The sequence below is a fragment of the Plecotus auritus genome, assembly GCF_963455305.1.
Source record: "Plecotus auritus genome assembly, chromosome: 8".
Classification (NCBI taxonomy): Eukaryota; Metazoa; Chordata; class Mammalia; order Chiroptera; family Vespertilionidae; genus Plecotus; species Plecotus auritus.
This window is the reverse complement of record NC_137782.1, coordinates 120,007,264-120,034,494: the sequence shown is the minus strand read 5'-3', so window position 1 is coordinate 120,034,494 and position 27,231 is coordinate 120,007,264. Positions and strand designations below refer to the sequence as shown.

At 43.7% G+C, this 27,231-nt stretch overlaps 1 protein-coding gene across 1 annotated transcript in view; it reads left to right on the top strand.

The window, feature by feature from the left end:
* Positions 1-27,231, top strand: part of DNAH6 (dynein axonemal heavy chain 6) — a gene marked incomplete at its 5' end in the record, with an annotated part of 243,258 nt that overhangs the window by 158,418 nt on the left and 57,609 nt on the right. The window contains 11 exons of the mRNA XM_080684947.1: positions 5,824-5,976; positions 7,861-8,001; positions 10,591-10,833; positions 13,359-13,526; positions 14,013-14,248; positions 15,385-15,646; positions 17,938-18,061; positions 18,948-19,144; positions 20,712-20,915; positions 21,620-21,745; positions 24,871-25,035. Coding sequence (XP_080541073.1) covers positions 5,824-5,976; positions 7,861-8,001; positions 10,591-10,833; positions 13,359-13,526; positions 14,013-14,248; positions 15,385-15,646; positions 17,938-18,061; positions 18,948-19,144; positions 20,712-20,915; positions 21,620-21,745; positions 24,871-25,035 — 2,019 coding nt within the window. The remainder of the gene's footprint in view (positions 1-5,823; positions 5,977-7,860; positions 8,002-10,590; positions 10,834-13,358; positions 13,527-14,012; positions 14,249-15,384; positions 15,647-17,937; positions 18,062-18,947; positions 19,145-20,711; positions 20,916-21,619; positions 21,746-24,870; positions 25,036-27,231) is intronic.

The following is a 27,231-nucleotide window of genomic DNA, read 5'->3' as shown; positions in this document are numbered from 1 at the left end:
AATGGGATTGCTTTTTTAGTCTCTTTCTGTAAGTTCACTGTTGGTGTATAGAAATGCCATAGATTTCTTGGCGTTAATTTTGTATCCTGCTACATTGCCGAATTCATTTATTAAGTCTGTTAGTTTTTTGATGGAGTCTTTCGGGTTTTTTATGTACAATATCATGTCATCTGCAAATAAGGACAGCTTTACTTCTTCTTTTCCAATTTGGATGCCTTTTATTTCTTCTTCTTGTCTAATTGCAATTGCTAATACTTCCAGTACTATGTCAAACAGGAGTGGTGAGAGTGGGCATGCCTGTCTTGTTCCTGTTCTTAGGGGAAATTGTTTTAGTTTTTGCCCATTGAGTATGATGTTAGCTGTGGGTTTATCATATATAGCTTTTATTATGTTGAGGTATGATCTTTCTATTCCCACCTTGCTGAGAGTTTTTATCAAGAAAGGGTGTTGGATTTTGTCAAATGCTTTTTCTGCATCAATTGATATGACTATGTGATTTTTATCTCTCAATTTGTTTATGTGATGTATCACGTTTACTGATTTGTGGATATTGTACCATCCTTGCATTCCCGGGATAAATCCTACTTGGTCATGGTGTATGATCTTTCTGATGTACTGCTGGATCCGATTTGTTAGAATTTTGTTGAGGATTTTGGCATCTACGTTCATGAGGGATGTTAACCTGTAATTCTCTTTCATTGTGTTGTCTTTATCTGGTTTTTATATTAGGGTGATGCTGGCTTCATAGAATGAGCTTGGAAGTGTTCCTTCCTCTTGAATTCTTTGGAATAGTCTGAGGAGGATAGGTTTTAGTTCTTCCTTGAATGTTTGGTAAAACTCTCCTGTGAAGCCATCTGACTCCGGGCTTTTGTTTGCTGGAAGCTTTTTGATGACTGCTTCAATTTCTTCCATAATTACTGGCATATTGAGCTGTTTAGATTCTTCCTGATTGAGTTTTGGAAGCTTATATTTTTCTAGGAATATGTCCATTTCCTCCAGGTTGTCCAGTTTGTTGGAATAGAGTTGTTCATAGTATTTTTTAACAATCCTTTGTATTTCGGCGGGATCTGTTGTTATTTCACCTCTTTCATTTCTGATTTTGTTTATTTGGGTCCTCTCTCTTTGCTTCTTGGTGAGCCTGGCTAGAGGTTCATCAATCTTGTTTATCCTTTCAAAGAACCAGCTCTTGGTTTTGTTGATCTTTTGTAATGTTTCTTTGGTCTCTATGTCATTTATCTCTGCTCTGATCTTTTTTATTTCCTTTCTTCTGCTTACGCTGGGCTTTTCTGGTTGCTCTTTTTCTAACTCTTTGAGTTGTAGGGTTAGGTAATTTATTACCATTGTTTCTTGTTTTTTGCAGTAGGCTTGTAGAGCTATGAACTTCCCTCTCAAGACTGCTTTCGCTGTGTCCCATAGATTTTGGATTGTTGTGTTTTCATTGTCATTTGTTGCCATGATGTTTTTTATTTCTTCCTTGATCTCTCTGGTAACCCAGTCATTGTTTAATAGCATGCTGTTTAGTCTCCATGTGTTTGATTTTTTTGGATTGTTTTTATTGTAGTAGATTTCCAGTTTTATGCCACTGTGGTCTGAGAAGATGCTTGATATAATTTCTATCTTCTTGAATTTGAAGAGACTTTGCCTATGTCCCAACATATGGTCTATCTTTGAAAATGACTCATGTGCACTTGAGAAGAATGTATATTCTGTGGCTTTGGGGTGAAATGTTCTGAAGATGTCAATTAATTCCATCTGTTCTAGTGAGTCATTTAGGATTGATGTTTCTTTGCTGATTTTTTGTTTAGAGGATTTGTCCAATGGTGATAGTGGGGTATTAAAGTCTCCTACTATGATTGTATTGCTGTCAATCTCTCCCTTGATATCCTCCAGTTGATTTTTTATGTATTTGGGTGCTCCTGTATTGGGTGCATATATGTTTACCAGAGTTATTTCTTCTTGTTGTATTGCTCCCTTTAGTATTATGAAGTGGCCTTCCTTATCTCGTGTATGTCCTTCACTTTGAGATCTAATTTGTCAGATATAAGTATTGCTACCCCAGCTTTTTTTTCATTTCCATTCGCCTGGAAGACCTCTTTCCATCCCTTCGTCCTCAGTTTGTGTGTGTCTTTTCTTTCTGAGGTGGGTTTCTTGTAGACAGCAGATATATGGGTCTTGTTTTCTTATCCAATCCGTTACCCTATGTCTTTTGATTGGGGCATTTAATTCATTTACATTTAAAGTTATTATTGATAGGTACTTATTTGTCACCATTTTTATTCTTTACCCCTGTGTTCCTTCTTCACTTCCTATTTCTTTTTTTTTTACAGCAGACCCTTTAGCATTTCTTGCACTGCTGGTTTGGTGGTAATAAATTCCCTTAGTCCTTTTTTGTTTGTGAAGCTCCTGATTTCACCTTCAATTTTGATTGATAGCCTTGCTGAGTACAGTATTCTTGGATTCAGACCCTTCCTTTGCATGACTTTGTATATTTCATTCCATTCCCTTCTGGCCTGATGACTTTCTGTTGAGAAATCAGTTGCTAGTCTGATGGGGGTTCCTTTGTATGTAACTTTCTGTCTCTCTCTTGCCACTTTTAAGATTCTTACTTTGTCATTGGTGTTTGCCAATTTAATTATAATGTGCCTTGGCATCAGTCTTTTGGGGTTCATTTTGCTTGGGACTCTGTGAGCTTCTTGGATTTGTGTGGGTTTTTTCTTCCCTATATCAGGGAAGTTTTCTGTCATTATTTCTTCAAACAGGTTTTCTATTTCTTGCTCAGTTTCCTTTCCTTCTGGAACCCCTATTATGCAGATGTTGTTTTGTTTTGTGTTGTCCCAAAGTTCCCTTAGGCTCTCCTCCTGCTTTTTAATTTTTTTTCCTAGAAGCTGCTCTACTTGGGTATTCTTTCCCATCTGTCTTCTAGCTCACTGATGCGATCCTCTGCTTCTTCTAGTCTACTCTTGATGCTTTCTATTGAGTTCTTTACAGCAGCAATGTCATTTTTTATTTCTTCTTGGTTCTTCTTCATTTCCTTTTGGTTCTTACTCATATTGTCGAATTTGTCTTCCATTCTTTTCAGCCACCTTATGACCATTTCTCTGAATTCTTTCTGTAGAAGGTTGCTTGCCTCCATTTCGTTTACTTCCTTTTCTGGTGATGCCTGCTTTTCTTTCATATGCGGACTGTTTCTTTGTCTTCCCATGGTCTCTCTTCTCCGGATGTCTGGTTATGTAGTTCTCTCTCTCCTGCGTTGATTTAAAGGCACAAAATACAACACAACCAGATATAATACACAAGGCACTGAACAGAAATTTATTCACGATATTAATAACCTCCAATAAAGGTGACCACCAGAGAAAGGCAAATTAGGGGATAGGAGAGAAAGAAGAAGAGGAAAAAGAAAGAAAAAAAAGGAGTGTCAAAATGAAATTGGGAAGAGGAAAAAAAAAGTAAGAGAGACAAGAAAGAGATTAAGAGAGAAAGGGGAACAAACTATATATATGGGGAGAAAACTCCAATAGAACAACCACTTCCCAGCAAATGCCAGCAACAAGTACCTGGGGATTAATACAAACTACAACACCAACTAATATCAAGCAAGGCAAGGGAAAGCAGAAGCAAAAAAACAAGCAAAAACAAAGCAAACAAAAAAACAAAGAAAAGAATAAGCAAAACAATCTCACAAAAAAGCATAAAAATTTGATATAATCAACATTCAAGCAAACAACAACAAAAGGACAGAGAGAAAGATAATTTTTGGATAGTTAAGACAGCAAAGAGAGAGGTGTGTATGGACTTGGAGCAGGGGATTAGAGATTAGATATATGAGTAGGGTGAAATTTTAACAAGGGATAAACAGAAAGAATAGGGAAAATCTAAAGCAGGAAAGGGGTAAGATAAACAGGACACCAAAAGGGGAAAGGTTAGGAAGAGAGTGATGGCATAAAGGTAGAGTTGAGATAGAGTAAAACGATGCTAAAGGAAAGATGAAGATAGAAATTAGAACACTAATCCCAAAGTAAAATAAAGTGAAAATAAAATGATACTTTTTAAAAAAAGGTAAAATAGTAGTAGTAATGATACTGATTGAAAATAAAAATGTAATAATTAAAAAGGTAAAATCAAGTGAGGAAAAAGAAAAAAAATTAGTTTCTTGAGTAAAAGATGCAAAAAATGAAAATAAAAAAATAAAATCTGCAGTAGTGAAGGTCATTCACTTCCTCTATTATTCTGTTTGGCACGCCTGTTTCTCAGTCCAGACAGTATTGCAGTTCCCTGCATTCCACTGCTCCTCAGTGTTGCAAGCCAGTCCTGATTTTTAAGCAGGCGGTGTGTCTTAATTTCTCGTATTCCTTTATTTTTTATTACACAGGAGTCAATTTGTGATTCAGCCCCTGGGTGGCAGTGTTTCTGGGTTGACTTCCGGATCTATTTGGCCTCTCTAGCCTGTATTTAGATCCTTCTTTCTCGGTGGCACTCAATACCGGTTTGTGGAAGTGGGCTGCCTCAGAGTTGGCTCTCCGATGGTCACTCCCCGCTCTGATCCCCAAGTTCCAGAGAAACAACTTTCCCCTGCAGTCTCCCAGGGTGTCCTCAGCTGGGTGATCCTATGTATTGGGCTTAGTAATCAGAAGCAAGGATTTGAAGAGGAAAAAGCCCAAGTGTGCGAATAATGGGTCTGCGCGCAAGTCTAAGCAGCCGGCACACCTTTGAAATTCTTAGGTTGTCCCTGCATGTCAGATCAAAATGGGTTGCTTTTTAGAGATCCCTTCTGTTAGCAGCTCTGAGGACCTCCTTCCACATTCATGGATCCCACCAGCCCCAACAGCCATGGATTTTTTCTAGGCACAGACTTCCCTGGTCCTCCAGCTCCCTCAAAAAGTGCGTTTCTCTCTCCCGCCGGGACCAGAGACCTCACCTTATCCCAGGCAAAATCTGACCTTTCCGTGGTGAAGTGTAGAGCTCCTCTGAATCCGCGTGTTTGCACCAATTGGGGACCGGTGTTCTGGGGCTCGCAGCTGTTCGGTGGGTGCCGCAGTTGTGGATTTTCAGGCTTCCCATAAGCTCCACTTTCCCTTTCAAGGTGGCACAGTCTCCGTGTCTGAGCCCGTAGCTCCGGGAGGGGACCCAGCCGCAGTGGGGGCTGCCTGGTCAGGGGAACCCCGTCTAGCAGTCCCCCACCTTCTCCTGGAGTTTAGCTGTCCCTTAACTTGCCAACAAACACTCCTCGTGCAACCCTCAGCTGTTCTTTCTTTCTGCTCCGGGACAAGGCTCGGAACATGTCTGTCTATTCCGCCGCCATTTTTCTCTCCCCGCCCCCCCACCCGCCCATTCGTGTACTTTAATTGCTAATCTCACTCCTGGGAATTTATCCCCAGGAAATAATCCAGTCAGGGAGAAAGGCTATAGGCCTAAATATGTTCTTATGATGTACGTGAGACTGTAAACTATCTAAGTTTATGTAAATGTATGGCACATCAGCTCAATGGTATTTACCTAAACTTAGTTTGCTATGCTCCCATTAATGGTTGTAAATATGATGAGTACTCTACAGAACTATGGATTAATATTTACGACAGAATGTTCGCTGAAAGGAGCAGACTATAAAATGCTTATACGTATTACCAAACCATGTAAAAGGTGATGCCAAATAACAATGTACTTACTATGTTAGAATATTAAGATTCTCTCTAATTTTTAAGATTATTTTCTCTTAAAGATAAAACTAACTGAATGTGAACTTTGAAAAAAAATATTTGCTTTATACTTTACAATGTAAAATGGTTGCATGAGTTATAATGATCACTCTGCTTCCTTCTACAGATTGTAGTGGAAGAGTTCCTAGAAGATGTAAATAACATCTTGAACTCAGGTGAAGTGCCTAACTTATTTGAAAAGGATGAACTGGAACAGGTTTTAGCAGCCACCAGACCAAGAGCTAAAGAAGTCGGAATTTCCGAGGGAAATAGGGATGAGGTAGGATGTGTGAGAATGGCTATATGCCTTTATAGAACAAAAAATGGTCTTAGCCTTTTTAAAAATGGTCCACAAATCTCCTTAAGGAGTCTGTGGGTAGAATTCCTTTACCAGTATAATTGGTTTCTTTAGTAATTCTTCATATTTTATATCCTGCATTCAAAGCGATGGTTCACTGGACTCCCAAAGAAGTCCGTGGAAAGCAGAAACCCTACTGCTCCATGAAGGTCATAGTCTTGTCCAAAGATATCACACGCCCTCAGTGCCCTGCCTGAGGAGTCCAGTGCTGTTGACTCCCTTGCCTATCAGCAAGGTTATGGCACAACTAAAACAGAAATGCGTACTTTCTCTCCTCTCTCTCTCTCTCTCTCTCTCTCTCTCTCTCTCTCTCTCTCCCTCTCCCCAACCCCCACCCCCGCCCCAGAGCTGACACTCTGCTAAATTCCATATGTTGCTGTTTGTCTACCTATGCCACTGCTTTTTCTTTCTGCGCCTTCTTTAACTTTATGGCCATTCTCCATGTCGTCTGTGTCCTCTCATGAGAATTTCCTCTACTGCTAGCTCAGGGCTTATAGGTATAGACAGCAGGGTCTACTTCAGCTAATGTAAGTAGAAATGGCTTTATTCAAGGCACACAATCACTGGGAGGGCCAAAGAAGGGATTCCAGGTTGAATTCCTTGGAATGATGTGAAATGCACACTGTAAAAGTCAACGGTCAAGAAAGCTGCTGCCTTGCCACCCATTCCTGCTGAGCCAGGAAGCCACTAAACCAGTCAGCGTGCTGCTGCTTCAGCTGCCAGCTCCGAAGCCATGTATCCTTCACCCTGTCAGGAAGCAGCTGAAATGGGAGCTGTTAGTTCACAACCTTGGAGTTCCCTGGGAGAAATATGAAATGGGTCCCTGTACACAGGGAGCAACGAGAGACCGAAGGAAGGGGGAGACCACTGCAGATTGGTAGGTAGTAGATTTAATCAGCAAGAAAACTGCCTGGCCAGTGTGGCTCAGTGGTTGAGCATCAACCTATGAACCAGGAGTTCACGATTCGATTCCCAGTCAAGGCACATGCCCAGATTGTGGGCTCGATCCCAAGTGGGGGAGCTGCAGGATTCAGGAGACAGATGATCAATAATTCTCTCTCATCATTGATGTTTCTATCTCTCACTTTTTCTCCCTTCCTCTCTGAAATCAAGAAAAATATATTTTTTAAAAAAAATAAGCAAGAGAATTTTTGTCTTGGACATCTGCAAGGTGAGTAGATCTCCATCCTGCCTACCAGAATCTTAAAAGTTTATATAGAGGACTTAACTGGGTTCAGCCACATCTGTTGTCCAGGTGGCCTCTACAACACATTGCTCTCTCAAGACTTTGTCCTTGAAATGGCTCCCACTGTGGGAACAGTGGGCAGAACATGCAATCTAAGGAAAGGGAGGGTGACCAGCGGATGGCTTACCCAGAAGTCATGTCCTCTCAGTGACCTCCTCTAACAGGAGCCACATCTGGAGATAGTGGCTCCAGGTCCATATCACTTCTACCAGGCTCTGCACTTGCAAAAAAATGTTGCCCTGTACCCTGTCTCTCTCCCCCAATGGTCCTCCACCCCAAAGCAAAACTTCATATAAATACCACCCTCCACTAGTTCAAGGGGTCTCCATAAATGCACGGGTGAGGAGAATCTGCATCACATCCAGACTGTAGCTGCAAAGGAGTCTGAAAAATGTCATGTTTAGTCTTTCCAGACAAGAGGGGTTGGAATGGATGTTGAACAAAATAATTTACACATTTACTTCACTGACATTTTTTAATTGATATTGGTAGCCAATACTTGTTTTCATTGTTGCTTCATCCTTATTTTAAATTGAAAAATTATCTCTTTTTTTTGGCAGGTGTTTCAATACTTTATTAGCAGAGTCCGTCAGAAGCTGCACATTGTTCTCTGTATGAGCCCTGTGGGAGAGGCCTTCCGGTCCCGGTGCCGGATGTTCCCATCCCTTGTGAACTGCTGTACCATTGACTGGTTTGTCCAGGTTGGTGACTTCCTGAAGTTGGACCTGCTTGATTTTAAAGGAGTAATATGGCACTAGCTTTAAAGCCCTCTAAAAATTTACTCATATGCAAGAGATGACATTGACAATTATCAGACAAAGGCAAAGCAGAATTTATAAAGGAAGAGGAGACTATTGAATTTAGCAATGTAGACGTCAGTCATCTTGACAAGAGCTATTTCAGTAGAGTTATGGGAGATAAGGTTCAATAGAGAAGAGGGAAGAGGAATCTGAGACAATGAGTTCAGTAGCACGCCCTTATCCACAGTTTCAGTCTCCATGGTTTCAGTTTAATATTTTTGCACTGAGGGGTCAACCTCAGTGCAAAAAATATTAAATGGAAAATTTCAGAAGTAAATAATTTTTAAGTTTTGAATTGCATATCATTCTAAGTAGTGTGATGAAATCTCACACCATCCTGCTCTGTCCCTCCTGGGACATGAATTATTCCTTTGTCCAGCACATCCACACTGTATACACTACCCACCCATTAGTCACTTAGTAGACATCTCCATTATCAGGTCTACTGTCAAGGTATCACAGTGCTTATGTGTAAATAACCCTTATTTTACTTAATGACCCCAAAGCACAGTGGTAGTGGTGCTGGCAGTTCAGATATGCCAAAGAGAAGCCATTAAGTGCTTTTCTTTAAGTGAAAAGTTATTTATATATAAGAGGAAGGAAAAACATAGTATGTATAGGGTCCAGTACTATTCACAGTTTTAGGCATCCATGGGGGTCTTAGAAGGTATCCCCTATGGATAAGGGGGGACTATTGCCAACTCTTTCGAGACGTTTTTCCCCAAAGGAACACCAGAACATGAGTAATAGCTAGAGTGGTATGTGTATCAAAGAGTAACGTATTTTTAAGTGAGAAACACAAACAGCACATATGTGTGCTGATGGAAATGATCCAGAAAAAAAGAAATATATTGACGGTACAGCAGACAGAGTTAAGGGTTGTTAGAGTAGACAAGAAAGGATAGAATCAAGTCATCAATGAAGGGGCTGATTTGGGCAGGGAGCATGAACAACTTACCCCAGAGTACCAGGAAGGAAGGTAGAGTGTATGAGCACAGATGCAGATGCATGAGAACTCATTGAAGTTCTATTTTCATTGCTTCTGGTTTTTTATTTTTATTTTTTAGTGATGTGGGAAGCAAGGTCACCAGCTGAAAATGAAGAGAAAAGAGGAAGTATGAACAGTCTGAGAAAGTAGTATAGGGTGTAAAATGTTCACTTAGGAGAGTACATTAGGGATGCATTAGAAAATGTAGATTTTCTGGGCTGCACTACGAACCTGCTGGAACTGGTTGCCATGAATTTAAAGAGACCAGTCAGCACAGCCGTGTTTCTCCACCAGGCTCAGCTGCACAGTCACTGGCATGGGGTAACAGAAAGCTGCATTTGACTAAGTTACAGGTGAGCTCAAAGAAACAAGAGAGGAGCAAAGGAGTTGCGGTGAGCAGGACAGCAATTATAATAACGGACCTGAAGTCCAAACTGCATAATAAACCTAGTGAGCACATGAGGTCCTCGTAATATATGAAATATATGGAATTATCCCAGAGACACCTAATTATTTATTCATTAATCAACAAAAACTTATTGAACAATTGTTTTGTGCCAGACACTGTGCTGAGGAGAGCAAATGCAGACTCAGATCTCCCTCAAATGAACACAGCTGTTCAGTTTATTAAACACTAGGGGACCAGTGCATGAATTCGTGCACCTTGAAAGGAACTATGGGCCATGAGGCTGCGGTGGGCACAGGGGTGGGTCTTGGCCCATCCTCTGCACCCCTGCCCAGCCCCTCCCACCACGGCCCCCGATCCCCAATCTGCTGACAGCCCTGCTTCCGCCGCCACCGCTCCCACGTACTGATGGTACAGGCCCCACTTGCACCCACTGATGGCATGGGGCAATTGGGGCCAGCACCAGCAACAGGTGAGTGGGGCTGGCACAGTCAGCAGGTGTGAGCGGTGGCTGCCAGCCCTGATTGCCCCTCAGGAGCAGGGGGAGGTGGAGAAGCCCTGAGGGGTGATCAGTGCTGGCAGCCGCCGCTCGCACCTGCTGATGGCGCCGAGCGATAGGGGCTGGTGCCAGGCACCGGCAGTGGGTGCAAGCGGCAGCTCCGGTGCTGGGGTCAGCACTGGCAGCAGGTGCGAGAGCCGGGCAGGACCGTGGCATGTAGGAGCAAAGAATGTTCAGTAACCACTAGAGGCTCGCCCCAATGACAGTGCCAGCGCCCTGCCTTGGTCTGGCGCCCCTGCTCACCTGCTCCACCATCCCGCTGCAGCCAATGCCCACCATGTTTCACACACTGCCACCTGCTGCTGATGCCCACCATGTTCCGCGCGCACCCCCTGGTGGTCAGCACACGTCATAGCAATCAGTTGTTTGGTTGTTCAGTTGTTCTGCCATTCAGTCTATTTGCATATTAGGGTTTTATGTATACAGATCATAGACATGAGTAGGAGTAAACCAGGTGAGATATACATTTTTCTTATTTCTTAAGTCACATATTATGGAAATGAGCAACAGATTTTCCAAACTGTGTCTTATTTACAGTGGCCCAGAGAAGCACTTCTTTCTGTATCAAAGACATTTTTCTCACATATTGACACCGGAAATGATGAACTAAAAGAAAAGCTTTCCCTCATGTGTGTGAATGTTCACTTAAGTGTCTCCAATATGGCAGAACGCTATTACACAGAGCTCCGGAGACGGTACTATACCACGCCCACCTCCTATCTGGAACTCATCAATCTCTACCTGACTATGCTCAGTGATAAAAAGAAGCAGTTGGTTTCAGTAAGTTGAACACACTGGCTGGTGTTGCTAAATGGTTTGAGCACCAGCCCTTGCACTGAAGGGTCTCAGGTTTGTGTCCCAGTTAAGGGCATGTACCTGGGTTGCAGGGTCCATCTCCAGCCCCGGTCATGGTGCATACAGAAGGCAACCAATGGATGTGTTTCTCACACATCGATGATTGTCTATCTCCCCCCATGCTTCCTCCCTTCCACTCTCTCTAAAAAATCAATGGGAAAAAATATCCTCAGGTGAGAATTAATCCAATATAAATATATATGTAATCATTTTTAAAAATTTCTATTGTTTAGCCCAGCTGGTGTGGGTCAGGGGTTGAGCGTCACCCATGAACCAGGAGGTCATGGTTCAATTCCCGGTCAGGGCGCATGCCCAGGTTGTGGGCTCAATCCCCAGTGTGGGACATGTAGGAGGCAGCCAATCAATGATTCTCTCTCATCATTGATGTTTCTCTCTCTCCCTCTCCCTTCCTCTATGAAATCAATAAAAGTATCTTTTTTTAAAAAATGTATTGCTTGAACTCAAAACTTTTGCCAGAATGAGTGGGAAGTCTATGTGCCATCTTACCTGTTGGAGCCCTCTCCATCCTGACAAGTGCCCTTGACAACCTACAATATGACAGAAACCTGTACTATGCTGTCGGTCCATGAGTCTTCCCCTTCCTTAATATATATGCTTCATCTTCTATCATTTACATGAGTGTCATTGGCTCAGTAGAATGATATGAACATTGTAACAGCATCAAAGTTAAGCAGAGAGCTAGTCACCAGAAAACTTTCGTTAGGAAACGGAGATGGGGATTTTGTCATGTAATGTGCCAATAGTTCCCATGGAGAGCAGAGACTTCAGTGTCAGGCAGACTATGTACAACCTATGCTCTGCCTCTTTCTTCCTACACAACCTTAAGCATGTTTTACAAATTCTCTAAGTCTTACTAGAAAATACAGTTAAATATATCTCTACCGACCTCTTGTATTGTTGTGGAATTTAAATAAGATTGTGCAGTATTTGGTATATGATCTGATGGATATGAGGTACTCAGAAAATAGTGGCTGCTGTCATCATCATTGTCATCATCAGCAGGCTATTCACATGACTAAAATTTTCAACACAATAAAAATGGAAGCATTTACCATTTATATATTTTAAATGTTTTTCAGTGGATTTTTACCTGGTAAATGTCAAAGAACTTGGCAGAGATTTTTGAAACCTGTCAATCTCAACCAAGCTTTTTGACTCACCTCCAAAAACATTATTCCTAGGTGTCTTCTGTACCAGATGCCACCCCTTCCATCCTAGTTAAAAGTTTTCAACCACTGGGAAGTAGGGTTTAGATCCACCAACCTAAGGAAGTACCTAGGACACTGTCTCCCTGGGGGTTCTCAGCCCTGCTGACCATCCTGAGGAAACAGGTGTTTAAAAAGAAAAAAAAAAACTTCAAGGATTCAAGGCTGAACATTGTCTTGAGAGAAAGGGTTTATTGAGCCACATGCTAGCCAGAGAAAGGACCAGGTCCCAGAACCCGCATTCTATACCACCAGCAGCAGGGCTGGGTGGAGAAAAGAATATGTATCCACTGTCCTGGGGCTCACAGGGTTCTTTTATACAATGAGTTTGGGGGGGGGGAATGTAGGTTATTTTGGAAGAATTTACATTGGCTACAGATAAGGGGGTTGTGGGTAGGTGATGCTGAGAGAGTTCTGGGACGGGTGACTTGTACATCAAAAAAAAGTATTTAATGCTTTGGGACTATTTTGGGCAATAGTCCAGAATGTTCAAGCATAAGCAAGATATTCTGGTGCCTGGACGCTGCCTGAATAGTCACTGAAATAGGCATACAGAAGTTGATTAAAAGTTTCAACATACTGTCAGGAATATGAGCAATCTCTTGTTAGTTTAGTCCCATGGCTACTAACTGATTAACTTTCCTTATCTCTTCCTCCCACCTCCAGTCTTCTGTAATTTAATTTAGGACATCTCAGAATTTTTCTCTTGTCGCAGCTCTCAGAGCTGTGGCCTCCAGGAATTTCTATCTGAACTTGTCCTCATTCATTCAACATGCTACCAACCGACCACAGGGGGAAAAAAAAAATACATGGTGAGCCAACAGTCCAGTGATGCCCCACTCCAGTGGCCAGGGGGCATGGATTCAGACCTACTGGTGAATGTCATGTTTTTATTGATTTCATAGAGAAAGAGAGAGGGAGAGAGAGAGATAGAAACATCAATGATGAGAGAGATCATTGATCAGCTGTCTCCCTCACAGCCCCCACTGGGGATCGAGCCCGAAACCCGGGCATGTGCCCTGACCGGGAATCGAACCTTGACCTGATTCATAGGTCGACGCTCAACCACTGAGCCATGCCGGTTGGGCCTACAGTCACAATTTTAAATATTACAAACTAATTTACCAGTTCTGCCAATGTAAAATTCTATTACATGAGTAAGAGAGGCCAATAAATGTATAGTTTCTAATACTCATTATAATAAATATTTTCATTGTCATTTAGGCACGTGAACGGGTGACGAATGGTCTTACCAAGCTATTAGAAACCAACATACTAGTAGATGCAATGAAACTTGATCTTTCTGCTTTAGAACCTGTCCTTTTAACAAAATCACAAGATGTTGAAGCCCTGATGGACAAATTGGCAGTGGATCAAGAAAATGCTGATCAGGTACGCTGAATAACCTGACGTGTGGGTGAGAAAGTTTTAGTCACCAACTGATCACTTAGTACAATGACAAATGATTAGATTTTTTTTAATCTTACGTGTCCTTAAAATAATTAAATGACAGATTAGCATTTATTTTAAGTTGTAAACAATCTCCCTTCAACAGTCTGATTCTCTCCCTGAAGATGAGTGAACCTAAAGAGTGACACCCAAAGAGTGGAACCCAAAGAGAGAGTTGTAAGAAAAGTACCGCCCATAAACCTAAAGCACCTATTCTTCTCCTAGAAGGAACTGTCTATTCTGAGTTTTTCTCCATTTTTCTATCAACATAGCATGAGACGCAGTAAGGAGAGGGTAAAATTCAGTATAGCTAATCCTTTTTCTTCATCCGTCTAATCCAAAGGGGCATATATGACATTATTGGCTTTGTTTTTAAGTATTGAAATTCAAATAGTGAGACCACTTAAGCAGTCCTATTTCAATGTTTAGGTCCGTAGCGTTGTGCAAGAAGATGAAGCAGTGGCCAAGGTCAAAGCCGAAGAAACCCAAGCAATAGCTGATGATGCTCAGAGAGACCTTGAAGAAGCTCTGCCTGCACTCGATGCCGCCAATAAAGCACTGGACTCCTTAGATAAAGCCGATATATCTGAAATCAGAGTTTTTACTAAGCCCCCAGACCTGGTCATGACTGTTATGGAAGCAATTTCCATTCTCTTGAATGCCAAGTGAGTAACCCAGAATCATGTATTGCCGAAACACCTGGTGGGATTTCTTTGCAGTTTTTCTCAGTGTTCATTCTCTTCTCTACCCGCTCATTGATTTGGGCAGTCATTCAACAAATTGATTCAAAAAGCATTTTTTTTTAACAAGGCACCTACAGTCTGCTGCAAAGACAGACATGAAAAATATTAATTTCAAGGCATGAGAAAGTTGCATAGTATTAGGAGGGCTGAGATAAGAGTGCCCCTGGGGACATGTGAGTGGGGTTTTTGAGGGATGATGCTCAGGTGGAGAGTATGACCGTGGAGAGAGCCCAGCGACCTTCAATGCTCATGGGATGGGATGGGCTAGGCAGGAAGGCAGGGATTACATCATGAAAGGTCTCATATGCTGTGCTAAGCAGTTCAGATTTCTTCTTATAGACATGTAGTTTTCAAACTTTCTTTAGTAATACAATCTTTTTTACTTTTAGTAACACAATCTCCCTTACTTTTATTTTTCAATAAAAATTATGTTATAAGAAACCTTTCTATATAAAACTGATCAAAGCAAAGGGAAAAGGGCTAGAGCACCCCCCTGCCAGGCTTTCCTCAGGACCCTCTGGCCAGCAGCTCAGTGGGGCCTGGCAGCCCTTAAAGCACAGACGGAGAGCCCTGGCCACAGGGGACTGAGAGCCATTGAACATTTTCAACACAATCGGATTTTCATGTGAGGAAGACCAATCTGGCAAAAGTTCACGGGAGGTAAGGTTGACTGAGAGACATAAAATCAGTTAGAAGGTGATTCATAGTGTCCTGGCAAGAGATTTTAATGATCTAAACTAAGGAAAGGAGGTTAAAATGTAAGTGCCTGGGGCATTTTAATGATAAAACTGGTTTTTCTATGTTGCCTTACATTTCTAAAACTATGGTTTTATGATTCGTTCCCTGCTAAAATTGGGTAGTAAGAAACATCAGCCATCCAATTACCTGTCTGCCCATAAATTATGGCATACATAACTACCATTTACTGGGATTATAGTATTGAGATGAAAACTACCCACTTATTGGGATAATATCTTAATGTTCTCCAAAGAATGCATTTCTTTGGTTCCCATGCTATTTTATTACAGTGCTACTAACTTACCACTTCTGTCTTTCAGGCCTGATTGGCCAACAGCAAAGCAACTTCTCGGTGACTCTAACTTTCTCAGAAGACTTTTAGAATATGATAAGGAAAACATAAAGCCTCAGATATTGGCAAAGCTTCAAAAGTATATTAATAATCCTGATTTTGTGCCTGAGAAAGTAGAGAAAGTATCCAAAGCATGTAAATCCATGTGCATGTGGGTGAGAGCCATGGACCTGTACTCTCGGGTGGTCAAAGAAGTTGAACCAAAGAGGCAGAAGCTCCGTGCCGCGCAGGTACGTTATGTGATGTTTTTATATAATTAAAGGCCATGATCTCCCATCATTCAAGCTTCCTTTATCATGCCCCTGTGACCCTAAGCAATGTAGACAGTAACAGTGCTCTAGTTTCTGTCTTAAAAAAAAAATAGCTGGCAAAGATTGTTTCCACATGTAAAAAAACTTTTTTTATAGCTTTTATTTATAGCTTTTGAATTTTGTGTCATATATAAAAAGGCCTTCCTTACTTTGCGAACATAGGGAATTTGTCCGTTTTCTTCAACAATTTTTAAATTCTTAAATCTTGACCTATTAGTTAATTTATTTTGTTATGATGAACGTGTTGGGTATCCAGCTTAATATTCTCCACATGAATTAAAGGAAAGCAGAGGGCTCTAGATTAAATTACGTTCTTCTCAATGATTTCTAGAAGTTACCATTTCCAAACGTCCCACCCATAGGTTCAAGCAGACAAAGGACTGGGAAAGACTTTTTCAGTAGGGGCCATGCTGGAGGCAGGAGTGAGCATGGTCATGCATTCACAGCAGAGATTGAGGATGTGAAGTAGAGGAAGACATAAGGTCAGCCCACCGGGGGGAGCCATGCGATGGAAGCCCTTCAATACCAGGCCAAGGCGATAAGGAACAGGGTTGTGAACAAAGACCTGCAGCCTTTGTGTTTTGGGAAGTCTGGCCTGGTAGAGGATTGGAGAGGCAGAGCACAGAGCAGGGGAGCGTAAGCAGAGGCAGCTGTCAGAGCTCAGAACCTGTTGGACATTTTTAGGGCTGGGTGGGAGGCTGAGGACAGGGGCAAGTTTCCAGTCAGGACACTCAGTAGGGTCCCTGGAATTAGAACAGGGCATCCCCAGGTGTTTCACTTTTGCTCCGGAGTCGACCCCTGAGAACTTAACATCAGGAATGTCCTCATGAGTTGTTTGCGATGTGCCAGGCTGTGGGTGAGTTTCACATGTACCATCTCATTTAATCCTCACCTGCTGTTATCCCCATTTTATAGGTTAGGAAAGGGAGGCTTAACAAAACCACCAACACAGGTATTGAAATTGGTAGAACTGGGCTGGGGAAGAATCTTTCTGGCCTCATAACTGGGGCTCTTAGCCACTCCAGAGCAAAGATTATTTTTTTCAGAAATGACCTCTAAAATCAACCCTCTTCCAGCAAAAAGGAAAATGAATTCTTAGTATATTCACATTGCCTATGGTATTTTTGCGGTCCCTTTTAGCTCTAGGATCAGATGTTCTATGTTTCCCTTTTTTAATTACTCCCACCCTTGACAGTGCCCTCTGAGGCTCTGAAATCTAGCTTAATCCACAATCGGAAGTGAGGTCCCAAGCAGGACGGAGTGGTCATCTAGTGGAGCAGGTTACTGAAGGAACTGGGGCTGTAGAGCAGGGGTTGGCACACTTTTTCTATAAAGATTCAGATAGCCCAGCCGGCGTGGCTAAGTGGTTGAGTGTCGACCTATGAATCAGGAGGCCACGGTTCGATTCCAGGTCAGGGCACATGCCCAGGTTGTGGGCTCCATCCCCAGTGTGGGGCGCGCAGGAGGCAGCTAATCAATGATGCCCATCATTGATGTTTCTATCTCTCTCTCCCTCTCCCTTCCTCTCTGAAATCAATAAAAATATTTTTTTAAAAAGATTCAGATAGTAAGTGCTTTCAGCTTTGCTGGCTCTGGGGTCTCTGTTGCAGTTCCTCGGCTCTGCCCTTGCAGCATACAAACAGCCATCAGCACTGTACACATGAATGAGCATGGCTAGGCTCCAATATAACTTCATTTGTGGGCACTGGGATTTGAATTTCATACAATCACCATGTGTTATGAAATATTGTTCTTTTGATTTTTCCCCCCAACCACTCACTCACAAACCATACGAAAGCATGCAGCAGGCTGGCACTGGCTCGAAGGCCATGGTGTGCGATCCCTGCTCCTGAGAACTAGTCAGGAAAGATCTGTTTTCACTATTGCAGGGCTATTTCATTTGTTTCATCGTTTTAAGTTGGTAATCCAGTGTAGTCACTAATTCACCCCAAATGCTTGGTAAATCTGTTTCTCCTTTCCTTCTAGGATTTATTTCATTGGGCTTTGTTTCTGTTTTGTTTTCATCTGTTTGCTTCTGCTCTTCTCTTACGTGATTTTATATTTGTTTCAACTTAATATATCATCTCAAAATGTTTGAGGACATGAAAAAGGGAACATAAATCCATCCTACTTTTAAAAAATGTATTATACGTGGGCTGATTTCACCTTCTTTTTGGGCCTATTCATACATATTTACTTTATTTTATTAGGCTGAACTTGATGTTACTATGGCTACCCTGAAAGAAAAGCGAGCATTGCTAAAAAAAGTGGAAGATCAAATACAGGCCTTACAAGATGAATATGATAAGAGTGTGAGTGAGAAAGAAAGTCTGAGTAAGTAACTCATAAAATGTATTTTGGTCAGAAAATGCCTGATTTTCAAAGGTAGACTTTGTTTGTTTGCTTGCTTTTTCCATTGATTTCTAGAAAGAGAAGAAGGCAGGTAGGAGGGGGGGAGAGAGAGAGAGAGAAACATGGATGTGAGAGAGACACATTGATTGGTTCCCTCCGGCATGCACCCCCACTGGGCTGCAAACCTGCAACTGAGGTATGTGCCCTCGACTGGGAATCGAACCACAAGCCTTCGGTCCTTGGGCCAACACTCTAACCACTACGTCAAACTGGCCAGGGCAAAAGTAGAAGGAGTTTTAAGGCAGTCTGTCATATCTCAGCTTCATTCAACATGCAAGACATAATTCCATTAGACTAGTCCATTAAATGCCTCCTAATATAAAATTAGAAGAACTGGAATATTGTATAGATTCAACTCCTATATGTGAATATGGCTTGTTGGGGGCATGTTACATCTATATATATAAAACCCTAAGCAACCAGAACGACAGGAACAACCCGTGGCTGTGAGGCGCACTTCGGGGGGTGGTGCTGGCTGGCCAACTTCCTGCGGTCCCTTCCCCCACCCCACCCCCCCGCCCCCGTTTGCCAACCTCCCGCCATCCCCTTCCCCCGGCTGGCCCCATCCCCAATCAGCCCCCCCACCCCAATCAGGGCAGGGCCAGCCAGACCCCACCCATGCACAAATTCATGCACCAGGTCTCTAATTGTAACATAAAGCAACACATGCATTTGATTCAGAAAATAAATAGCACAGAGAGAGTGCTTAAATAGTACGAATTCCTACTATAAACAGAAGCAGGTGAATAAACTTTTATTTTGGGAAAAGGATTAAGTAACATAATCTGATTTTCTTAAAATTTTCCAGCAAGGAATATGGCCCTGACAAAAGCACGTCTGATACGTGCTGGAAAGCTGACGGCTGCCTTAGGAGATGAGAAAGTTCGATGGGAAGAAACCATCAATAAATTCGACGAGGAGCTATCTAATATCATCGGGAATGTGTTCATAGCAGCAGCTTGTGTGGCCTATTACGGGGCCTTCACAGCCCAGTATCGGCAAATGGTGAGTAAACATGCCTTCTCTAAGGAGTGACGAGAAGCAGCTGAAACTGGGCTGGGGGGTGGCGGGGAGGAGGACAAGGGTCCTTTTCCTGAGTTTAGATGGAGGCTGTCCACTCTGGAGGTTCTCCACCCGGAAATTTATTTCTACCTCCACAGCCCTTCCCCTCTCCCGTCAGCCAGTGATGGTCTACCCATAGCCTTTCCTTAACACTTCCCTTCCCTTTCCTTAACACATCCCTTCCCTTTCCTTAACACATCCCTTCCCTTCCCCTTTCCTTCCACTCCTCTTCCCCTTTCCCTCCCCTTTCCTTCCCCTTCCCCTTTCCCTTCCTCTCTCCTTTCCCTTCCCCTTTCCCTTCCCTTCCCCTTCCCCTTTCCCTTCCCTTCCCCTTCCCCTTTCCTTTCCTTTCCCCTTCCCTTTCCCTTACCTTCCTTTTCCCTTCCCCTTTCCCTTTCTCTCCCCTTTCCCTTTCTCTCCCCTTCCCTTCCCCTTTCCCTTCCCTTCCCCTTCCCCTTTCCCTTCCCTTTCCTTCCCCTTCCCCTTTCCCTTCCCTTTCCCTTCCCCTTTCCCTTCCCTTCCCTTCCTTTTCCCTTCCCCTTTCCCTTCCCTTCCCCTTCCCCTTTCCTTTCCCTTCCCCTCCCCTTTCCCTTCCCCTTTCCCTTCCCTTCCCTTCCCCTTTCCCTTTCCCTTTCCCTTCCCTTCCCCTTTCCCTTCACTTCCCCTTTCCCTTTCCCTTCCCCTTTCCCTTTCCCTTCCCTTCCCTTTCCCTTCCCTTCCCCTTTCCCTTCCTGTCTCCTCCCCTTTACCTTCCTCTTCCTCTTCCATTCCCTTCCCCCTTTCCTTCCCTTCCCCTTTCCCTTCCCTTTCCTTTCCTGCCTTAGAAAGTTATTCATCACTTACATTCATATCACAAGAACATGGGGGAAGAAAAAGGGACAGGGAGTCCCCTACTATTACGATCAGAAGTGGCATCTATTGTCAGCCTGAATTGGTGAGGCGGCTTCAAAGGATTAGGCAAAGCAAGGAGCAGGAATCTAAATGATCAGGAGTGATTTTCAAGTCATTTTTACGAAATGCCTCCCTAAAACTTTTCACCCTTGTCTTTGAGTTGCAAAACCTAGTCAGCATAGGACTCATATAGATTCCGCAGGAGCCCAGTGGTGCTCCTGGGGACACAGGGTTCTCTGTTGTGCACGACTGTGCCACTTATTGAAGGAGGTGACATGCCAACATCCCTCTCCCCCAACCCACTAACGGCTGGTAGCTCCCACGGTCATTGTGTTACCCCAACTTCTCCATGTGCTTCCAGACTCTCCCAAGAGGGGCAGTACACCCCTGATTGAAGACTACTGTGACTCTTTGTCATTTACACATGAGGTCCAGCCCAGGTGGTGACATGTCCAAAGGACCCAGATCTCCTGATTTTCAGTCCACTTCCTGTGTCCCATGCTCCTCGCCAGGATGCCTGCCAAGCCTGGCAGGACTTCCCCCTAACCCAACATTGTGTGTGTGCCCTCACTTACTGAGGATTCCTGTTCTCTACAAGTAAGCTCTCCTGCCCCTGCAGCTGATAGAGTGTTGGACCCAGGACTGCCAGTCTCTGGAGATCCCCATCGATTCTTCCTTCAGTCTCATCAGCATTCTTGGTGATCCCTATGAAATTCGGCAGTGGAACACGGATGGGCTGCCCCGGGACATGATATCCACGGAAAATGGCATTTTGGTGACTCAAGGGAGACGATGGCCTTTGATGATTGACCCCCAAGATCAGGTGTGTAACAAGTGCTTCTTCAGGTTGACTCTGCTTAACATTGTGCTGCCCATTACTGGTGCTAAAGTGGACTTGAACTGACTTGTGAGATTCTGGGATGGGAGACCAAGAGGGAGTTTAGAGTCTTTTAGCCCAAGTCCCTCATTTCAGTGGATGTAGAAAAGGGAGGTGCCCATAACTTCATTTTGATTGTTATGGGATTAGTTTAGGGGATTGATCATGACTCTTCTGTTTTCAGTGGGGGCAGAAACTCATTCTGGTATAGTTCTTGTTCCTAAAAAGTCTGAGGAGTCAAAACGAAGTAAGGGTCTGATGAGTTTTAGGGCCAGCCTGCCTAGAATTTGCAGAATCCCGCTACCTGACTCCTAACACCATAGCTCAGATTGTACTCCACTGGGTTTGGAAAAGGAGCCGTTGTGAAGGCAGAGAGACGGGCTGGAACAGCACAAGTATAGTGTTTTCCAGGTGGATCTTTTCTTCATTTGTTCCAAATTTGAGTAAAAGGAAGAATCCCAAACGTTGGGCTTAAAACCTGTTCTTATTTGTAAGGGAGTGGTGTTGGTATTTTTTATGTTATTATTTTTACCTTTCAAACCTGTTTCTTGATTGAACAAATTGTCTTAACTTGACTTTTAAAAGCTTTCACCTTCTTGCCATTCATAGAGGTCTACAGCAGATGTCCTGCTTTGTGCTTTCTCACACAGGCCAACCGCTGGATAAGGAACAAGGAAATCAAAAGTGGCTTAAAGATCATTAAGCTTACCGATAGTAATTTCTTACGCACGCTCGAAAATTCCATCCGACTCGGTTTGCCTGTCTTACTGGAAGAGGTTTGCTTTTCACGCTCCTTTTGTCCTGCTAATCCCCAACTTTCAGGTTATATCTGGCACCCTATGCGCGCCACATCTGCATCACTCTGAAGACACCAGTCAGGTCCACGTGCAAGTTAGTCAGACTGATTGCTTTGCTTCTTGAACGATACACTCGCACAGGGGGAGCAAGCTGTTCACTGAGGAAAATTCCCTGTTTGCAGACATGGTTCTGGTGCTACGTGGGATGGGCTCTGCTTTGGGACATGGCTGATTCTCAGGCCTCGTTGTGGCTCCGGGTGGTTAGCTGCCCCGAAAATTCAAAGCAGTGGTGCCATCAGGGACTGTCCACACACACTAGTGATCTGAAGCCAGTAAATCAGTTCAGGGGGTAGAAACATCACTTTCTGCTTAGATATAAGGTCAGACTTAGATTAAGTGATGTGATAAGAATGAACTTCTGTGTTCTTGTTTTTTAAAGGATATTTGTTGAGCCCAAGTGCTCCATTTCTTCAGAATCACTCCAAGAATGGAAGTTTTCAACATTGTTCACTCATTCAACACACATTATTTGAGAATCAATGGCAAACAGTACAGGGGAGTGAGATAGGGCAGCAGCCTGGGGACTGAGTGGGGAGGATTGGTGTCCCCAGACCTCAATAGCTTACAATCTAGCTGGGGACAAAGACAGGAAACAGAGAAAAGAGAGAGGCAATGAGAGAAGGGGAGGAAGAGAACTCGTGCTAAGGGCTTTGCAGGGGCAAGCCCAGTGCTCACATAGCCATTAAGGGGAGGGGAGAGATAGGAAATGAAGCTTCCACGTGTGGCTTGTGGCCTTGACCAGCACAGGGAAGTGCTATAATGGGACCCAGATCCTGATTCAAATCCTGACGTTATAGGAGAGGGTGAGGTCTCTCCAAATCTGATGGGGCACAGCTATGTTAGCCTCATCCTGGATTCCTAAACCCCGGGTTACTTCATAACACAGGAGGTCCTGAGGGAATTCCTTCTCTCATGGCAGCGGACAGACGACTTTCTGCAATGTGCTGCCCTGGACAGCAGGGGGTGGTTTGTCTATAGCTGACTGCTCAGGGCCCCAGCCAGGAATGGGACGGAGTCAGTAGTAGTAGCATTACACACCTGGTTTCATTTGGCTATTTTAGGCATTTATAGGGGGTATTTTTAAACTTTGTCTCCACGCATTCATGGTGTGAAATTGAGTTAGTCTATCTCAATCAGCATGTTTTTAATGAAATAGAACAGAATTTTAAAAATACAAAATTGTATCCTGAGTAGTAAGGGAAATTTTATCTCACAAACTTTTGTTTTAAGAGTTTCCATGCTTGAGTACCATGCCACAGTGTGAAATAAGTTTGTTAACTACTGATTACAATCAAATGTTGACAGCTCCTGGGCCATGGGCCACCACCGCGTGGATGCTGACAACAATGTTTGTCATGGGGTCTGTTGGCAATGTCTGCACGTTCAAGTTCTTACCACTAACCAGATTTGCTTTGGGAAGGGGGTTAACTGTCTTATATGAGAGTCCACAAATTTTTTTCTGTAAAGAGCCAGATATTTTCGTTTTTTCAGGCCACATGCAGTCTCTGTACAAACATTCTCTGAACAAATATTCTTCTTTGGTTTGGTTTGGAGGTTCTGTTTGTTTGTTTTTACCGCCTTTTAAAAGGGTAAACGCCATTCTTAGCTCCAGAGCTTTACAGAAACAGGCCTCAGAGGCCAGATTTGGACAGCAAGCTGCAGACTGGCCACTCATGACTGGGAACAGCTATGAGAGCGGATGCGTCCTTTGTGTCTGGGGCCTCTTGGAGGACCGCCCTGCAGGGACTCTCCTTTCTCAGCTTCTTCCTCCTGGGGATGTGCAATGTGTTGCCCTCACGTGCTCTTATTGCCCTAGACCAGTGGTCGGGAAACCGCGAACCGCGGTTTGCCGCTCTGTTGACTAATGAGTTTGCCGACCACTGACCTAGACTCTCGATTCCAATAATTACAGGTTATTGTTGTTACTTGTGATTAAGCCCCTATCCCAGTGTTCAGCAAACTCATTAGTCAAAAGAGTGGCAAACTGCGGCTCACGAGCCGCAGTTTGCCCACCACTGCCCTAGACTATTGATAAAGCAATCACTGGAAAATAGAGGTAGTGAGCAGATAGTGTGAAATGTCCATACGATCACTAAAAGACTTCTTGTTCAAAGTAAATGTTGAGGCCTAAGGAATTTGGAGAAGTTGATGTCATCCTGGGGGGGAGGCAAGGGGGGAGACAGAGGGGGTGGCTGAGGTACCAAATTACTTTGCTTGAAGAAATGGTACAAATGAAAGAACATAAGTAGATAATTTGGTACAAGTTACCTAAAAGGTAAAGGTAACTCCAACATGCATGTTCTGCTGCCCAGGGAGGTCAACCCTGTGGCTCTGGGAAGCAGCCTAAGGCTTAGCTCTCATCACTGTCTCCCAGACTGTGCTTGTCACAGAGATTCTGGGGACCCATCTCTTGCACAGGTTGGTTATGAGGCCACCCAATTCTTTGATGGATTTCACCTGCTCATTCAGGTCATGAGTCTCAATGAAGTCACACAAATGGGGGTCATTTTTGTCACTGGCCAGATTGTGCAAGTCCAGTAGTGACCGATCCACACTTTTTTTCCCAAGTGTAACGCACACTCAGCCCCCTTTCCCAGTCGTCAGGTCTGGTTTCTTGATATCCTGAAGGAAGATTCGGCTGCCTGGTTGGTTCTGCAGCTTCACCGGTTTCTCAGCATGCTCCCTCTCTTCATGAGATTGGTGAAAAAAAGATTTGGCAAAGTTCTCCAAAGCCACATCACGGCGGTCAAAGTAGTAAGACTAGGAAGCTGTGAGCTCCAGGTTGATGTGGCGGTTGATGGCAGCCTAGGAGTCCTGGTGGTAGTTCAGGCTGCGCAGCACTGGAGTGTGGGGGGGCCTTGGGGCGTCCAAGGGCATATAAGGAGGGGGCAGAGGGCTGTATGTGAGCAGCTGGCTGGGATGAGGGACGAGCGCCAGGTCCAGTGTTGAAGCAGGAAACCTCGCCAACTCTCAGTGAAGACTGATGTCACCCATTAACTAATGTTTCATTTAACTTTTTCTGTATTTTTGTTTTAATTTTTAAGCTTAAAGAAACCTTGGATCCAGCTCTAGAACCCATTCTTTTGAAACAGACCTTCATAAGTGGTGGACGACTGCTCATTCACCTTGGAGACTCGGATATTGACTATGACAAAAACTTTAGGTTCTATATGACAACCAAATTGCCAAATCCCCACTACCTGCCTGAGGTATGAGCTGTGGGTCTGGAATTCCCAGCCTGAATGGATTAATATGGTGTGACAGGTCTCTAACGTGTGGTGGATTCCCACCTGAAGGGACCAAGTCTTCCCCCGGTCCCTGTCCCCTCTCCAAGCCCCGTCCCCCCACTTCCTTCCACCACCCTCCATCTTGCTTCTCTTCTGAGTCCTGATTCTGAGTCCAGTCACCCTTCTACTGGCCTTATAGGTGGGACTCCAATCCTCCCCACTCGGACCCCAGACCACTGCCCACCTCACTCCCCTGCGCACCTCTTCAGCCCTCTCACATCACAGGGCACCACCCCCTCTAATCATTCCTCTCCCTCCTTTGGCACAAGGCCATCTGTGCCCTCTTGTGGCTGATACCTGACTCAGAGTTTAGTTGAGAGTTTATGGAAGGGGCGCTGTCCATGGTTAAGTGTGCAGATACCCATGGCATACAGCCCCAAACAAGGAAAACTCTGCTGACCGGCAACATCAGAGAATCATGATTCAAATGCCCAGTGTCTGTACTTGGAGTCCTGGGGGAGGAGTCATCTTGTCCCCTTCCTCATGCTCTTAGACTAGTTGAGGCAGCTGTGTGAACCCCTCTTCCATATACATGTCCCTGCGCCACAGTAGGATCCAGAACCTCTACTCTTGTGCTGCAGAGCCCACAGCAGTAGCAACAGCAATAAAGACAGCGGGACTCCTCTCTTCCTTCCCAGAAGAGGCTCTGAGGAGCTAGCTCTCCACGCCCCGACCTTACCCCTTCCACCACCTCCCAACTCTCTGTGCTGCCAGAGCTCCAGGCACAGCTGCACACTCAGCAGGGCCTTCCAGCCCAGCAGGTCTCTGCTTCTCTAATGGGGCTGGGACAGTTAGGGAAGGGACTTTACTACTCAACACACACACACACACATACACACACACACACACACACACAATTTTTTAAAGTATTTTTATTGATTTCAGAGAGGAAGGGAGAGAGAGAAAAAAACATCAATGATGAGAGAGACTCATTGATCGGCTGCCTTCTGCAGGCCCCTTCCCCCAACCCCTCCCCCCCGCCCCCAGGGGATTGAGCCTGCAACCCTGGCATGTGTCCTGACCAGGAATCGAACCATGACCTCCTGGTTCATAGGTCGATGCTTAGCCACTGAGCCACACTGGCCGGGACACACACAATTTTTAAAATATCTTTAAATGTACCCTTTTAAATGGCGTCATATTCATTTCAGTTACTGACTTCATAGATGTGTTCAGGTTGAATAAAACTGACACACTTCTTGAATAAGATAAGAAAAATGCCATTTAAAACTGAGGTCAAGGTTTTCTGTGTCAACCTCTGCCAGAGTGCATGTCTGAAGAGCCATTTTAGAATTTAGAAAAGTGATCAACTTACAACCTTTGATTTCTCACTTATTTAACTTTTGAGAGGGAGCATCGCATACCTTACCCAACCCCAGCTCTGTGACTGTGGGTGAATTAGTCTATTTCTTGGGTATTCAGGTCAATCCACTATAAGGTAGAGAGAAAGCCTACCTCAGGGATTTGTTATGCAGATTAAATAAGAATAACATATAAAATACATTACATGCAAACACCTACTCTTATTATATTTATTGCTATAATATTCTGATGACATTATTTAAATAAGTTAACACCTGTTGACTTGCTTAAATAATGTCAGAATATTATAGCAATTTTTCATTAAAATATTATGATGAGACAAAATATGTAAAGCTTGATTTATTATCAATAATACCTTCTCTTTAGGACAAACTATGCGCAAGTTACTATAACTAAGGGATTTTACTACCTCAGTTGGTCCCCACATATACCTCATGAGTTGTTATCATCCCAATTTTCAAATATCAGGAACTGAAAGCTCAGCGTGAGTGAATGGCTTGTCCAGCATCATACATGTGCTAAAAGTGCACCTGGAATCTGACCCCGAGCAATTGATTCTATAACCCTGCTTCTTTTTAACCCTTTGCTGGTTCACCTATAACTGTGGCATTTGAGGAACTAGACTGTCACTCAGACTGGCAGGGAGAATATTAAGATTTTATAAGACAGAATGTTTGGTGTGTGTGCGTGTGGATGAGTATGTTCAGCTGGGTAATAGCGAGCCATGTTCTAATAAAGAGTGCACTTCTCATTTGCTCAGTATGAACTTAAGCATTTGAATGGACTCTATGCTCC